Raw genomic sequence first — 16,992 nt, forward strand, 5'->3', positions numbered from 1 at the left:
GCCACTTTTCAGAGATGTATGATGTCAATTTTTCATGACATGGTGGAGCGGACTGTGGAAATTTTTATGGATGACTTCTCAGTCTATGGAAGTTCATTCGATAGTTGTCTAATCAACCTTGAAGCGGTGCTCGCGCGGTGCAAGGAGACTAATTTAGTCTTGAACTGGGAAAAGTGCCACTTCATGGTCAATGGAGGAATTGTCCTAGGGCATAAAATTTCTGAGAAAGGGATGGAAGTGGACAAGGCAAAAGTGGAAGTAATCGAGAAGCTGGCTGTGCCTACGAACGTCAAAGATGTGAGAAGTTTTTTGGGGCACGCAGGGTTTTATCGCCGGTTTATAAAAGATTTTTCAAAGATAGCACTCCCATTGTCAGCCCTACTCCATAAGGAAGCCATGTTCTCTTTTAATGCAGACTGTTTGAAGGCCTTTGAGCTCTTAAAGACTAAGCTGATCAACTCACCTATACTAGCAGGACCAGATTGGGAGCAACCTTTTGAAATAATGTGCGACGCGAGCGACACTTGTGTGGGAGCTGTTCTTGGACAGAGGATTGAGAAGAGGTTTCGACCTATTTACTATGCCAGCAAAACATTGAACGTGGCCCAGCAAAACTATACAACTACCGAGAAGGAACTTCTGGCGGTTGTGTATGCTTTCGACAAGTTCAGGCCCTACTTGGTTTTATCCAGGGTGATTGTTCACACAGATCACGCAGCGTTGCGATACTTGTTCGCGAAACAAGATGCTAAGCCAAGGTTGATCCGATGGTTGCTATTACTGCAGGAGTTCGATTTGGAAATTAAGGATAAAAAGGGAACGGAGAATGTTGCTGCAGATCATTTGTCAAGGATAGATCACAAGGGCAGGGTTGAACAAATAGAAATCGTGGAAAGGTTTCCTGACGAGCATCTGTATGCGGCGCAGTCTGCGCCATGGTTCGCCGATATAGCTAATTACCTTGCAACTTCGATCAAACCACACAACCTATCCACAAATCAAAAAAGGAAGTTTTTCTCCGAAATCAAATATTATTTTTGGGATGACCCTTACCTTTTCAGGTTGTGCGCGGACCAAATCATTCGAAGATGCATATCGCAAGAAGAGGGACAGGATGTTCTCAGCCACTGTCATAACCGCGAAGCAGGAGGACACCATAGTGCAAGCCGTACCGCGGTAAAGGTTCTCCAATCAGGTTTTTTCTGGCCCACTCTTTTTAAGGATGCTAATGCATTCGTTGGAACTTGCAATGAGTGCCAACGAACGAGAAACATTTCAGCTCGAAATGCTATGCCCCTAAACAACATAGTTGTGTGCGAAATTTTTGACATCTGGGGCATAGATTTTATGGGACCATTCCCAACTTCCCAAGGGAATAAATACATCCTAGTGGCTGTGGATTATGTGAGCAAATGGGTCGAAGCAATAGCAAGTCCCACCAATGACGCTCGCGTGGTAGTCAAATTTCTGAAAAGACTGTTCGCCAGATTCGGGGTCCCGCGAGCGATCATCAGTGATCAAGGGACCCACTTCTGTAATGCAAAATTTGAAAAATTAATGGGAAAACTTGGAGTCTCACACAGGGTTGCCACACCTTACCATCCACAAACCAGTGGACAGGTGGAGATCTCCAATAGAGAAATAAAAAGAATCTTAGAGAAAACCGTTGGCAACTCTCGAAAGGATTGGGCAAACAAGCTCGATGATGCTCTTTAGGCATATCGTACCGCTTATAAAACACCGATTGGAATGTCTCCTTTTCGGTTGTTATACGGGAAATCTTGTCACTTGCCGGTGGAAATGGAACACCGCGCATTTTGGGCGTTAACATTTTTAAATTTTGAGACACAGGCTGTTGGTGAACAGAGAAGTTTACAGCTGAGCGAAATGGAGGAATTCAGGCTGTTCTCATATGAAAATGCGGTGAATTACAAAGCCAGGACCAAGCAGTGGCACGACAAAAAGCTCATGAACAAGGTGTTCCATGAAGGACAAAACGTCCTTCTTTTCAATTCACGATTGAGGCTCTTTCCGGGAAAGCTCAAGTCAAGATGGTCAGGACCATTCATTGTGAACCGTGTATTTGCACATGGAGCTGTTGAAATTTTCAAATATGGGGGTGATCCTTTTAAGGTGAACGGACAAAGATTAAAATCATATTTAGAGAACGATCACACCAGGAAGATCGACACTGTTCATTTCCAAGATCCCCCAGGACAGTAAAAGCAAGAGATCAGGGTGTCCGCTACAAACACCAATTGTAGCACAAGTAACTTCGCCTTTTATTAATTTTTATCTTTACTTTTTATTTTTATTTTTTTTTTGTTTCTCTTGTGTAAGGTGTGTTTGAAGTTGACTTCATCTTGAGTAATTTCTGCCTAGGCACAATTGTAAAACCTAAAAATCCTTCCAAGGGTGAGGTAGTACAATTGTACCTGTGTTGTAGGGAAAGGGAAAATCGTAGAAATTTGGGCGGTAGAAATTTGTTATTAAAGCTAGGAAAAGTGGAACGTCCACTCCTATGCCAAATAGGCAATCATACTGCCTGTTTTTCTCCTCGATAAGATTGAACGGTTGGGGGGATATAAATGCTAAAATTAAATCTTAACCGTTCATCTACCCTCATTCTGATTCAAAAACACGCGCCTTTCTGCCGATTTGTCCAGGTGGCCGACTTTGATTCAGCCTCAAACTGACAGATTGGCGAGAAGATGCCTCGTTTCCCTACTTAAAGAAGCTTTATCTCAGTTCAGTCCTTCTATCACCATATTTCTTTCTTTTCTTTGAGATTTCTTTTCACAAAGGCAGTTCATGATCTGTGCCCTATACCACTGGAAAACCCTACTTAAACTTGAAAGCGAAATGAGAACCCGAGGCTCGGGCAAAAACGTGAAAATTGAGGGTTCTTCCAAGAAAGAAAAAGCAAAGGCAAAAAAATGGCGGAACCATGCACTGTGGCGTTTGTCCCAGATGAGAAGCTGGTCAAGAAACTCTCCCAGTTCAAAGACGCCTCTGTTCAGGCGTACTATGATGAGCTAGCGAAACTTCAGTTCGGACCCATCCGAACAGTTTGCTGGGAAACCCTAAAAAGGCTTAAGCTAGAGGATCGTGTACGCACCCTCATGAAGTCTGGTCATTTTGAATGTTTCTTTGAAATGACGGAACCGGCCTATCGGGAACAAATAATAGCCCTCTCCCTTCACTTAAACTCTAAAATACCTTGAGTTCTGTATTATGCCTCGAATTGCCAATTGTTTAAAATAAAAATCATGTGCTTAAGTTGTGCGAATATAAGCAATTGAGCAAACATCGTTTAAGGAAAAGATTGAATGAACTAGGGAACATAATGTGGGGAGGAAGGAACCTTTATATTCAAAAGAGTACTGGGTTATGAGTGAACAGGTTGTGTAGACAAAGTGTGTGTAAACAGCAATCATTATAGGCTGCGTATGATAAATAAAGTGCAAAAAAAAAAAGACAGAATTCATACACTGAAATAGCTTTTCACTGTCAAACCAGAGCCCTAGCCTAACATTACAACCTTTACAAAGTCCTTTGGACTATGTCAGGAGGAACTTTGACCCATAGACTCGGGATCAATAGGCAAACTCACACCCTAAGGGTGTGGTGTCTGAGCTGAGGAGTGAAATATCATTTGTTTTCCTATGGCAAAAAGATGCCATGTGAGAGTGAGTGAAGTATTCCATTCCTTAAGAGAGGCATGTCTGGCTGTTGGTAACTCTTTGTGAAAAAGGAAGTCTAAATTTTAAGATTTGAGGAATTTCTTGAGCAAAAAGGACACAACGTTTAAAACAAGCTTTTACTCTTCGATGAAACCTTAGCATGCATCTGTTCATCTCCTAATAGTGCCAAGCATTCTATGTTTCTTTACTCGTCGTTCTCTGTCATTGAACTAATTTCATTCCTAACCCTTTTTGTTTATTCTCTTCTTACAATTTGTTGCTTGAGGACAAGCAAAGGTTCAATTTGGGGGTATTTGTTAGGCATGAAATTGACTAAGATTAACAGATAATTTATAAGGGAATTCGGGTAATTTTTATATCATTTTGCAAGGAATAAGGGCTAATTAATGTCCTTGTGCAGATAAGCAAAGAAAAAGGCTAAACTCGCTGGAAACAGCTTGTTTCGCTAATGCTAATGAGGAGTGGAGCCTTACTTGTGTCCAGCGGTCAAACGCCGGATTATCCAATGACGGACAGCGACAGATCGTTGGTGGCAGTGAAAGGAAAGCGGCAGGAAAAGCAGGTGAAAGTGTGTGGCGATGGGATTGCCCAAAGTAGCATGATGATTTGAAGTCTCACCCCCTTGAGTGTTCAAGGGTTAATCTAAAAGTTAATCATTTCTTTAGTTTGATAATTGTAGTAAGTAGTTGACTTTGTTTGTAAGAAGGGTACGAAAGTTGTACCAATTTTGGACAGTCTCGGTCTTTTCCCTTTAAATAGGAAAAGCAGAGAAGGTTTAGGGATCATATATTTTTTCTTAGCTTTAGTTTTTTTTAACAAGTAGAATAGAAGGAGAAGAGAGCTCTCATGGAGTCTCAAGCTGTAACAACAACCTTCCTCTGCTCACTGCTCGATATGAGTGAGTAGACATTTTGAACGGGCACGGCATGGCCGGCCCGGTGATGTAAGTTTTACAACGTTTTAATGATATTTAGTATTTTGCCAATGTTGTGATCAATGAGGATTTAACTTTCTTGCGTAAGCATGTATGTATGTGTTAGATGAATGTTAGGACACTGCTTTCATCTTCACCGATATCTCTATTGATCTCCCAACTTAGAAGCTGACAAGTTAGAAGGTTGTGTCGAGGGTTTTCTCATCTAGAAATGCAGTTTTGTTCTTAATGCTAGAAAGAACGTATCTTTAGGACGCTAAAGATGTTAGTAAATCTTAGGAGTTTGAGAACACACGACAGTTGACTCAAACTCACTCAAAAACTGATACTTTGGCTTCGTTGGCATTATCTTTTATTCATCAAATGTTGTAAGATGTAACACACCGTGTTCGGTCATGTAAAGCATGTTCTCTTCCTTTAATCGTTGAAAAGTAACCTTATTTTCTTGATTGAGTATCCTGCCTGAGTCACTAAAACAACCAATATCAAACAAACAACCATAAAGGAAGCCACTTGTATAACACACACTGTTTAGCAGCAATTTCTCTTATTTATTTGTATCACAATCCCTGTGGAGACGATACTCACTTATCACTTTATTACTTGTATCTAGTGCACTTGCTAGAGTCTGTTTACAGGACAACATGTACAGTATAATACGATCCTTCATCAACTATATCCCGTCGGTCAATTCCTTATAACCATGGAACGTGTCAAGGTTACATATAATGAAGAGTCCGGTTTTACTTGTACAGGTTGAATTCACTCTGAAAGATAAGTTAAGTGAAATGTTCATTTCTACTCTTAACTCTATCACCTTGCAAGGATTTCAGTCAATTCACCACAAGCGGCCATTTGGATATATCTCCCACTTATCGGGAGTGACGAATTCTCAATCTAACATTAACTATTCTACAATTACTTTGTGTGATATCCAACCCTGCTCTCACACACCCCAGGCTCTCACCTGTTGGATCGTGCTCGCACAGAATCAAAGTATCAGACTCCATAATCCAGAATCACTAATTACCGAATGTTTGAGTTTGAGGATTAGTTATACCTACTAATACCAATGAGATGAACAGTTGACACTTTTAGATAAATTAATCCATGCTGTTATCTCAAGTCGGGTCCCAATCCTAATGAACTCCTTCACCGGATCCATGTAACTGTCTAGATATCTAAATATCTAAAGCTTGTGAGATCAGCTTTCTGTCTCGATAGAAAACACTGTTACATACAAGTCTCAACAGTAATATGCCAACCCCTATAACATATTACTTGACTTGGGTTGATTTTAAGTATATTGGTCTATTATAAAGTATAGTCTCACTTCATGCTTGTATGAACACTTTATAACTACTTAAATAAACTTAGGATTACTTTCTTTATGAAAGATTTGTGCCTCTATATATAGTTACATTTTAATGCTATATATCTGATTAAACAAATGACTAAATAAACAATTTATTCATTAATATTTATATCCTAAAACAATTGTCTTTAGGACACTAAACTCCAACAGTCTCTTCCCGTGGTATGCCGCTTCCTCTGGCTGTGGCGGCACCAGCCCCTCTCCCCGTGGGTATCTCGGGTCCTAAGGATTGCCCCGGGGACACGCCTTCTCTTTGTGTTTCCGCTGCTCCTTTGAGGTATTGCCAGATTTTGGTGTTTTCCTCCTGCAAGCTTCTCTGTTGTTCTATGATCTTCATCTGAGCCGCCGTATGAACAGCTTGAGTGGTTTGAAAACCTTGTATCGCATTGAGGAGCTGTGTGGTATTGTAAGTTTCCTCTTCTTCCGGGCTTACCTCCTCCATCAGTGGTGCCAGGTTTCTAGGGGAAATTGGGATGACCGGTGTGGACCGTTCCATGTTCGTCATAGAACTAGTTGTTTCGATTTCCGGTACTTCCGTTGGAGCGGACTCAGTTGGCATTTTCATCTCGCTGGAGGCTCCGAGGTCACTTGTATTCCACATTCACCGCACCAAATAATTAGGTTATGCGGAACAGTGATCCGAGCTCTCTTCGTGGAGCGTCGAGCTTCTTGGGGGTCATCTCTGCGCGGGGAGCGGTCCCTGGGAAACACTCTGACGATCAAGATAGTTAGTTGCTCGAGAGTATTGTTAATCTATTGAAAATGAGATAGAGAGTATGTTACCGATCCTTTTGCCTTTCTTGGTTCGTTTTATTTATAGTGAGTTGCCTTGGGCCTATGAGGCTTTTGGCTCCTTAGCCCTTGGGCCGGCTGGGCTTATTGGGCCCGAGTGATATTCTGAATCACCTGATAAGAATATAAACATCTTCCAGTAGAACGTATTAAAAATACCTGATATTAGTTGCATGGGATTCTATCTGCTTGTGAACCTTCTGCCATACCGTATCCAGGGATCATGTGGATGTATTGAGCCATTGCTTTAGACTCGTATGTTCGCTCGAAGTTGTGTTGCCAAAATCTAGGAAATCTTTCGTCCAAGCAACAACAAACTTCTCCTTATGCACCAACCACGTCTCCTCAACGTACGAGATAAGAGTTTGGTACCTGCTCATCGAATCCTTCATCTTGCTCAGATTTTGCTCGTACTCCGCAATGGATAAACATTGAATTATTGTTCTCCATTTTCCATTCTTGAATTTACCGGTAAATGATTTGTCTCCCGTAATTCTGTACATCCGATCTTCTACATCCTTGTTTATATGCCAGGTGCATAGCAAGTGTGCTGTATGTGGGAAAACCTCCAGGATTGGCTTCAACAACCCCAACTCCCTATCACTGACGATAACAGTCGGGTTGAGATCAAACCCAATCAAAACCCTCAGTCGCTACAGGACCCAATGGTAGCTTCCTTTAGTCTCATCTTTAATGATGGCATATGCGATCTTGAAATTGTTATTGCAAGGCGTCTGATGTGTCCATATTTATGTACATCTTTATATCTTAATTCTCTTTAGTTTAATGTTAGTTTTACTTTATTAGTGCGTATTTATCTTGTTTTGTGTTTTATAGGTATTTTTGGAGATTCAATTCAAATTGGAGATTAAAACGCTAATCTTATGGAGCTTAAAGTGAAATTGGAGAAATCTGTCAGGTCCTAACCCATGTCCATGGCTTAGGCCATGCTGAAGAAGGAAATTATTCACTAAAAAACTGATTTGTCCTAACCCATGCCCATGGGTGGTTATTTAGTTTTCTCCTGAGAGAACAACGTGGAAGGTGGGAAGAGTGGGAAGAGTGGGGATTTTACGTTTTAAAAGACAAGCAGAGAATAGGGATCATCATCTTTCATCATCGACCCTTTTTCTCTCAGCAACATCGATTCTTCTTCAAGCTTCTTCATCTTTGGCGTTTTATTCTCTCTTCCATGAGGAACTAAACTCCAACTTCTAGCTAGAGGATTTAGGTCTTGAACAATGGAATTGTGAGATCATTCTGTACTTAATCTTTTTCATCTATTTCAAGTAATTGATTTTCATTCTGTTCTTATTCGTATTGCATGATTTAATTGAATCCTTGATTTGATTATTTACTTGCAATCATTTTGCTAATTAGATGTTTAAATACGTAATCGTTTAAATCATCTTATGCAAGTAGCCAATAACATAATTAATTGTGGACAAGCTTTTAATTTATGTTATGAATTGATGATTGATATGCTTTAAATAATCCCGCTTGTGTGATTGTTGAGTAGAGTTAGTATCTCTTTTATATTTAATGCTTTCAATCAAATTAAATTCTAAAGCTTGTTTAGAACTGTTTGATTGATTATAGGTAATTAGTGAACGTTTCCTGATTATCTAAATGGTAAGAAGAGATAGGTTGTTAATGCTTTTTAATGACCATAGCTAATTTATTTGAAGGGTTGAAACTTATATTTTCTGTGATCGATGATCAATTAGTTCAATTCAAGACTCGAACCTAACCTCTGGCTAGAATCTTTCTCATACATATTTCTCATTTATTTAATTATTGATATTTAATTTTTACTTGTTATCTTATATTCAATTCCTTCCACAAACCAAACCCCCCTCTTTACTTTTAATTGTTAGTTTCAAAAAGTTATAATTCGACCAGTCTCTGTGGATTCGACCCTACTCCACATTTACTACAGTTTTCTAGTTCCAATAGTAGGTATTTTATTTTTGGTGAATTCGACACTCATCAGCGTCATCCCAACAATTTCAACAAATGACATTTTGTACTTGTTGGTTTTGTACGTTGAATCAATGCCAATGTACCAGTAATAGGTCCTGAATAAATCTACTGATTCTGGATGTGCCATAAACACATGTGTAATCACGCCAGAATGAGGATCAGCTTGCGTATAATGAGCATACTTGTTGTCACACCCGACCTTAAACGATCTCAATCGGCATCGGGCGTGAAATAGAAAGATCATAATTAATACTTAGAAGTCTCCAATTTATCCAAATATCATTATATTACAATTGAACTACCAAATTTCTAACCATAATTCTAATAATAAGCAGCCAACTTCCAAACCTCGCCTAACCGGTCGGTAACCTGCTCTATATCCTGTACTTTCTCGCCTAAAAACATTAAAACATTTAAAAACGTGAGACAGAAATCTCAGTAAGAAACTATCAGCTATAAAAACCAACTTTATTTAACATAGCTATATATATACATTTATTAAGGGATTTAATCAAAACCTTATAAAATATACTCAAAACTTAAGTTCATATAACTTTATATATATATAATGTATCTTCTCAAAACGAATCAAAATAAATAAACGTTTCATCAAACCAATTCGTAATCAAATAAATGTTTTATCAAACCAACTTGTAATCAAATAAGTGTTTTATCAAACCAACTCGTATTCAATCAAACGTAAAACTTTATATCAAAATCAATCATAACCGAAAACATAATCCAAATGAACTTAAAACATTGAATCCATCATCAAGTTTCTCCCCTTAAGTATCAATACATAACCACATATATAATCGAGACGTCTCTTAACATTGCCTATCTCATATGGTCTTACCCAACACTTCGCTGCCATACCCAATAGGTCTTCAGACTGTGTACACATGCCATGTCCCTCACTGAACATGGTCTTCAAATATAAAACCACCGATCCGGATAACTCTCAATGGATATAAAATCATTAAATCATAACGTACTTAAATTTCATTTCACAATCAAATTCCAAACTATTTCATAACCATAAATCGTTTGGCTTCAATTAGCCCTTTTGTATCATAAAGATCATATTTGGACTTCAATCCAAAATAATAACAACATTAACCGCAACAGATTTCTCAATCCAAAAACAATTAGTAAGAAATCATCAAATTCATTTTGTTCAATATATATATATATACATTAAAACCAAAAACATATATGTATATATGTAAATCAACCAAATTAAGCCTTAAATCAACATAATCAAATAAAATCTGAAATTCACATAGAAGCATAATCAATAGCTTCATTTGAACCGTAATTTCACAATAAAAAGCCAAATCATGAAAAACCCTAATTTACAAAACTCTTGCATAACCCTAAAATATTAATTTCTGAAAATTCTTTGATTATATATATATATCTATATACATAAAACTCAAAATATAGTTGATAGTTACTTACCTTGGCTATTAATTGAAAACCACAAACCCGATCAATTCTAATCTAAATTCTGTCTAAGCTATTTCCCTTCAAACATTGCCGAAACTCAAAAAATCTTCGGCTAGGACTTAGATCTATGCATAAGGATACTATACTTTAAATTTCAAGTGATTCGGACGGTCGAATATCCGTAAATCAAAGAAACGGTGGAGAAACGGTCGAAGAACGATGAATTGACAGAAAACAAAAAAAACAGCAGAAAAGAAAAGATATACATCGCCCACCTCTTCAACTTTGTAAGATATATATCCAAATTTGATAAATATCATATTTGATCCTCCATCTTTCTATAATCTTTTAAAAATTATCCTAACTTTTAATTAGACCTAAAACCATCGAATTAACTCCAAACTTTTCTCATGACACCAAATAAAAATCATCCACCTACTAATTGTAATATATATTACTATCAAGGTATAAATTCTAGAAATTTAGACCCGGACGTGACACTTGTTCTCGAGAGCAATATGATAGAATTGACTAGCCAAGTCTCTACCTTCGAACCCATCCTTCCTCATCTTATCCCTATAGTTGTAGACTTGTTTAATTGTTGGGTTATCTTCGGGATGCTTTTCTTTAATGGCTGTTAAAATAGCACAAGGCTTTGCTTGAGCCGAACTCATATCACGAACAATTAATTTAGATGCGGTATTGAGTCCGCTCATCTGTCGACTTCCCTCTAGATACACACGTAACGAATGATTGTGCTGACCAGTTAATCCAGCCTTAGCCTTTATCCCCCAACCAGTAAGGTCTGACCGTTGATAGGCTTTAATCTTAAATTTACATCTGCACGGTTAGTTTTAGTTTTTCGTATTAACCCTGCATTATCTGTTCTCCCTCTGTAGCGTTCACCCCGTGAATATCTCAATTGCTTTTGCTTTCCACCATGTCTATGCGAATATATTATAATCTCAAACCCAATTCGAATAGCTACCTGTTTTGCCCAATTAACAGCATCTTCACACGAAGGGAAAACGGTGTCCATTATAAAACAGGAACTGTAATCAATGCTGTCGAGTTGCCAATCTTCTAACGGTACCTGAATATATAAAAAATGTATAATAGGTATTAATAATACGCGCAAAAATTAAAAAAATGTCATTCAGGTGCATAATAGGTATTAACAATATGCGTAAAAATTAAAAATATAAATTTGGGGCTTATTCGGGCAGCCTGCCCGTTAAAAATTAAAATTTCGAGCTTGTTCGAGCCTTGTATAGGCTAAACGGGCAGACTGTCCGTTAAAAAGCAAAAAAGGGCCAAAATTGGCCTAAACGGGCAGCCTGCCCGTTCCACCGTCGGTTGGAAGGGGCATGTCACTCTGCCCTCCCACGGCGGAACAAGCGCAGCGTGCGGCCCGTTCTGCAGGTGGAACGGGCGGCGCGCGCTGCTCGTTCCGCAGGTGGAACAAGCGGCGCATGCCGCTCGTCCGCAGGCCAAACAGGTAGTTCATCCGTTCGGCCTGCGGACGAGCGGCATGCGCCGCCCGTTTAGGCTTATTCTCTAAAAAAAATCAAAAAATAAAAAACGAATTTTTAATTTAGATTTAGATCGTAAGATTACCTCGTGTTCGAAATCATGGTCTTCGGGAATGCTCGGGTCCATTTTCGTCAAATTCGGGTTTTTAGGCTTGGGAGAGAAAGAGAGAAAAATAAATTTGAGTTTTAGAAAAAAATAAATGAGGAAGGCATAAATATAAAATGGGTGCGGTGGAATGAAAAAAAGTTAAGATATATAGCAATACATTTTCTAAGTTTATTATTTTGTTTTTACAGTGAGCTGTTATTTTTTTTTTACTTTTAAGATTAAAAATTAATTAATTATCTTAATCTGAACCTTTCAATTTTAATTCAAGGTGTAGATTAAGTTAATAGATTAAAAATTAATTAATTATCTTAATCTGAACCTTTCAATTTTAATTCAAGGTGTAGATTAAGTTAATAGAACATCTTCTATATTTTGGGTAAATAGGAAAGGATCTGAATCTATTTGAACACGCATAACATGAAACCATGTAAATTACAAGAGATACTACTATTTTAATTAATTATTACGTAGGATCATAATACACATATGTAAATGCGAATGGGAGGTGCCCAAATGACGGGAAGACCATATAAGAACTCGTCCTAGGATTTAGGGGGGAGAGAATGGACGAAGAAACATGATTTTAGGGATATCAGAAAAGATTTATATATGGTGCGACGTGGTAATTTGTATGATGTGACGTCGTATATGGTGTTATCCCAATTCCCCTCCGTTACTGCATTAGCTACTTCGTAGTTTCTGCAGCAGAAGACTGAGGATACAGTTGCAGCAAAGCTGAAGGGAAACCCATGGCTACTTCCAGCCTTCACTTGTTCGAGTTATTAACCTTCCGAACTCATTTCTCGATTTTCACCACCGCAACCTCCGGTTCCGCTTTCTTCTCTTGCAATGAAAATTTTCACCCTACGATTTTGAAGTTCCCCTCTTTCTACTTCCCTTCAAAGGCACTCAAAACTAGATCAAAGGGGCGAAACTTCAGCACCGGTAAGTATCAGCCTCTTTCAATTTCACTCTCGAGTATTTTCTCTGCTTATAGATAAGATTAAGATGCTCTATGGGTTTATTCAGTTTCTCAAGCAAATAACGTAGCGAATGTTGAAGCGGATGAACAAGAGGTGGAAGTTGCAGAAGGCTATACTATGACCCAATTTTGTGATAAAATGATTGATTTCTTCCTAATTGAGAAGCCTAGAGTCAGAGAATGGAGAAAGTATCTAGTATTGAGGGAGGAGTGGAAAAAGTATAGCGAAAGATTTTACGCTAGGTGCCACTCGCGGGCTACTATGGAGACTGATCCAACTTCTAAGGAGAAATATAGTTCACTTGCCGCCAAAGTGAAGAGGGTATGGTTCCCATGCCTTTCTTTCTTTCCTCTTCTTTTTTTGCAATTAGTCCATCTTTTGGTAGGAAGTTTAGAAAACAAAATATAGGAGATTTTGAATGGTATATCATGTGCTTTTGCTCTCTAAGAAATGAGAATAATCAAATTAGGGAGTTTCATTATGGGGTATAGATTCAATTTTTGCGTTTAGAACTCCTTGTGGTTCTGTCTACTCAGGAATGAGCATTGCAGATTGATGAAGAAATGGAAAAACACAGTGAACTTCTCAAGGAAATTCAAGATAGCCCAACAGACCTCATTGCAATAGTTACAAAGCGGCGGAAAGACTTTACAGGGGAGTTCTTTCGTTACCTATCAATTCTTTCAGAAACATATGATTCTTTGGACGACCGTGATGGTAATTTCTTGACCATTTTGAATCTTTACTATTTATACTTGTTAGATTGTGATTATTTTGCAACTCTAGATCACTTGGTTTGTGCTGATGCTGCTTTTGGCTAAATTATTTGGGTTACCCTTGTCAAATAAGACACCTTAATTTGGTAATGTTTTGGTGAATGTTAGGTTACCATGTACAATAGTTGGTATAATATTGAGCTTTCTCTATTAGACTGTCATTGGTGATAACTAAAGGTAACATTTTAGATTGAACCTGCATAATTCAAGGAAATCCGAGGTAATGCTTATATTGGTATGTCCAAGTGCTTTGTTATCTTAAGGATAATAAGAGCCCTCAATTAAAGGCTAGCAGTATGTATTCTGTTATATCTGACTTGATCAAATTAGCAGATTTTGTCATAATACAATAGAAGTGATTTTACCCGAAACATTTGTTCTGTTAAGGATACTAAAAAACAAATACTTTTCTTTTGGTAAATAAAAGTTTAGTTAAGGGTATGCCTACCCATTCACAAGGTCAGGGCAAACCACAGACCTCGATGATGATTTAAAATGGAATTTACAGATTACCTACCAATAAGGGAACCCTGACAAGTAGAGATTCAACTCCTTACCACTCGGACCAACCCTCGTTGGCAAAAAAAAAAAAAAAAAAAACAAGTACTTTGAATAGTGACATATTGACAGTATAGCATAGTTCATCGCAAGTAAGATTGAAATAAAAAGGTTTTGTCATACCAAAGTAGATAATGCTATCTTATATGTTTGATATCTGAAGGATAGTGAAATACCTTGAACTTGCAATTCTACAGTTAGTGTGGTTCATCAATTAAAAAAAAAAAAGGGCGGCCCGGTGCATTACGCGTCCCCGCTTAAGCGAGGGTCCGGGGAGGGGTCCCACCACAAGTGTACTGGGGGCAAGCCTTCCCCTACCAATATTTTTGGCAAGAGGCCGCTCCTAAGACTCGAACCCGTGACCTCTCAGTCACACGACAACAACGTTTACCGTTACGCCAAGGCTCGCCCTCTAGTGTGGTTCATCAATTGTATGACTAAAATCAAAGGGACTCTCTTCATGCCCAAATAAGATGTTTTACTGCTTGTCATTTTAGTGTATTAAGGTATTGTGGTTCATAATTAGTTTGATTGAAGAAGAGAGACTTTTTGCTACAATAGATGATAGAAGATTCCAAGTACAGCACCATGACAAACATTACACTTATGTATTTGTTTTTTGAACAGCAATAGCCCGGCTAGGTACTAGGTGTTTATCTGCCATTAGCGCTTTTGACAGAACACTGGAGAATGTGGAGACTTTGGACACTGCACAGGCCAAATTTGATGACATCCTTAACTCCCCTTCAGTGGATGTGGCATGTGACAAAATCAAAAGCCTAGCCAAGGCAAAGGAACTTGATTCTTCATTAATTTTATTGATAAATAGTGCTTGGGCAGCAGCAAAAGATTCAACCACTATGAAAAACGAGGTATTAAAGGATACTTTTGGTATATCTTTATAAGTTTCCCATATAGGTAATCACTGGTAAAGCTCTAAGTCTATTCTTCTTTGCAGTAGACTTGCACCATAGCACATCTGTCACTGTAGAATTGTTGAAGCTTGATGATGTTCAACAGAATACTGTGTTCAGTTCCAAATCTTGCATAGATTAGAAAAAATTGTGAAAATAAAATACCAAGTTTATATCATTTATTTGCTTCCAAATTTTGATATATTGGAGATGAGTTAGTTCCGTTATCTGATTATCTATCAAAGTTTTATTTGATGAAATGTGGTTCAAACTGCATTGCTGGAGTTTTGCTATATAGTCTCTGGAGGATTAGTTTCTAAACATTCTCTTTGTTTATGTTTCACTTATTTTAATGGAACTGAGGTAGATATTTCAATCTGTAAAAACCATAAGCATCTAAAGGTCAAAATGATTTCATACAAACAAGGACACCAGATCCACCCAAATAATTACACTGGTTTTGCTGTTCTCAAATAATTTACATGGGATATTTGATTTTTCAGGTGAAAGAGATAATGTATCGGCTATACAAAGCTACAAAGAGCAGCCTTAGAAGCATTGCCCCAAAAGAAATAAAGCTGCTTAAGCATTTGCTAAATATTGAAGATCCTGAAGAGAGATTTGCAGCATTAGCAACAGCTTTCTGCCCTGGCGATGAACATGAAGCCAAGGACCCTTATGCATTATACACGTAAGCAAGCTTCTAATCCCTCAATAATTGTGGAGATTCTGGTGTTATGTTTGCTGTTATAACTTTGTTTCGCTACCTCTTTATCTATGGTCCAGTACTCCAAAGGAATTGCACAAGTGGATTAAGATCATGCTTGATGCATACCATCTCAATGTGGAAGACACTGACTTGAGGGCAGTGAAGCAGATGGCTAAACCTATTATTATACAAAGACTATTCATCCTAAAAGAAACCATTGAAGAGGAATACCTAGATAAAACAACATTTCGAACTCAACCAGAAGGGGAAACCAAATCCGAAGACTGATGAGGTATTTTATGGATTTCGTTGATTCAAATATATTGTTCTCTGACCTTTCTGATATTGAAATGTAAAGCTTAAGATGATGCATTGAGTTGGCAAACTCAAGCTGACAACTCGAGGATTTTCTGCGTCTTCCTATTTTTAAAGAGCAAATGATAGGAATTCTCAATTCTTCGATCGTGTGTGTCGGAAATCCAATGTTTTTCAAGTGAGAAATCACATATACTGAGGCCTTTTTTGCTCTTTTCTCTTGGAGTTGAGCAACATCTGATGTGGGGGAAAAATATGACATGCCGCAAATCCCCTAAGCCATGTATCGATATTGACCCAGATTGTGCTACATATTTATGGCAAATTTTGAACCATTGGTAGAATTTAGTGGCAGTAAATTTGATTTGGGTTGGATAGCATTAGTATCTATAGGAGTTCTTTCTACAATATAATTAGCTTGAAACATTTTTGTTCTAACTTGAAACATTTTTGTTCTTTCTACATATTTAATGGGTGTTTACAGATAACTGTACGCATTAATGGTATTAATATACGCATATGATGATTAGGGGTATAATGACTCTTCATTTTTGTAAAACTTTCACTAGAAATAGGCTTATCTCTCTCATTTGTAACTTGCATAATTAATAAGGCCAGAGCTAGCTTCAAGAGAGCCTGTCTAGCCCATTTATAGCATTTCCAATACAAGTAACTTCAAAAGTTATCAAAACACACGTCATCCAAAAATATAATATTTTATTTTTTCTCTCATCTACCTCATTTTTTGCAACTTAAAAAATGCTCTAGTGCTAACAACTTTTAAAATTGCTACTATAGTCCCATAAATCATTGAATAATAAAATATTTTAATGTTTATTTGTATTTTTTATTGGCCTAA

General features: G+C 37.8%; 1 protein-coding gene across 2 annotated transcripts; it reads left to right on the top strand.

Annotated features, from left to right (window-relative positions):
• The first annotated feature begins 12,425 nt into the window (after positions 1-12,425).
• Positions 12,426-16,621, top strand: LOC136231025 (uncharacterized protein At4g37920). 2 transcript variants are annotated; one of them, XM_066020254.1, is made up of 7 exons: positions 12,426-12,823; positions 12,908-13,182; positions 13,413-13,578; positions 14,823-15,067; positions 15,613-15,800; positions 15,896-16,110; positions 16,177-16,621. In XM_066020254.1, the coding sequence occupies exons 1-6, from the start codon at positions 12,628-12,630 to the stop codon at positions 16,104-16,106; spliced, it is 1,281 nt and encodes a 426-aa protein (XP_065876326.1). In that variant the 5' UTR covers positions 12,426-12,627; the 3' UTR covers positions 16,107-16,110; positions 16,177-16,621. The 2 variants fall into 2 exon arrangements, with proteins under 2 accessions (XP_065876326.1, XP_065876325.1); XM_066020253.1 differs by having other exon boundaries at positions 12,427-12,823; positions 15,896-16,621.
• The last annotated feature ends 371 nt before the right edge of the window (positions 16,622-16,992 follow it).

The sequence above is a fragment of the Euphorbia lathyris genome, chromosome 5, assembly GCF_963576675.1.
Source record: "Euphorbia lathyris chromosome 5, ddEupLath1.1, whole genome shotgun sequence".
NCBI classification, from domain to species: domain Eukaryota; kingdom Viridiplantae; phylum Streptophyta; class Magnoliopsida; order Malpighiales; family Euphorbiaceae; genus Euphorbia; species Euphorbia lathyris.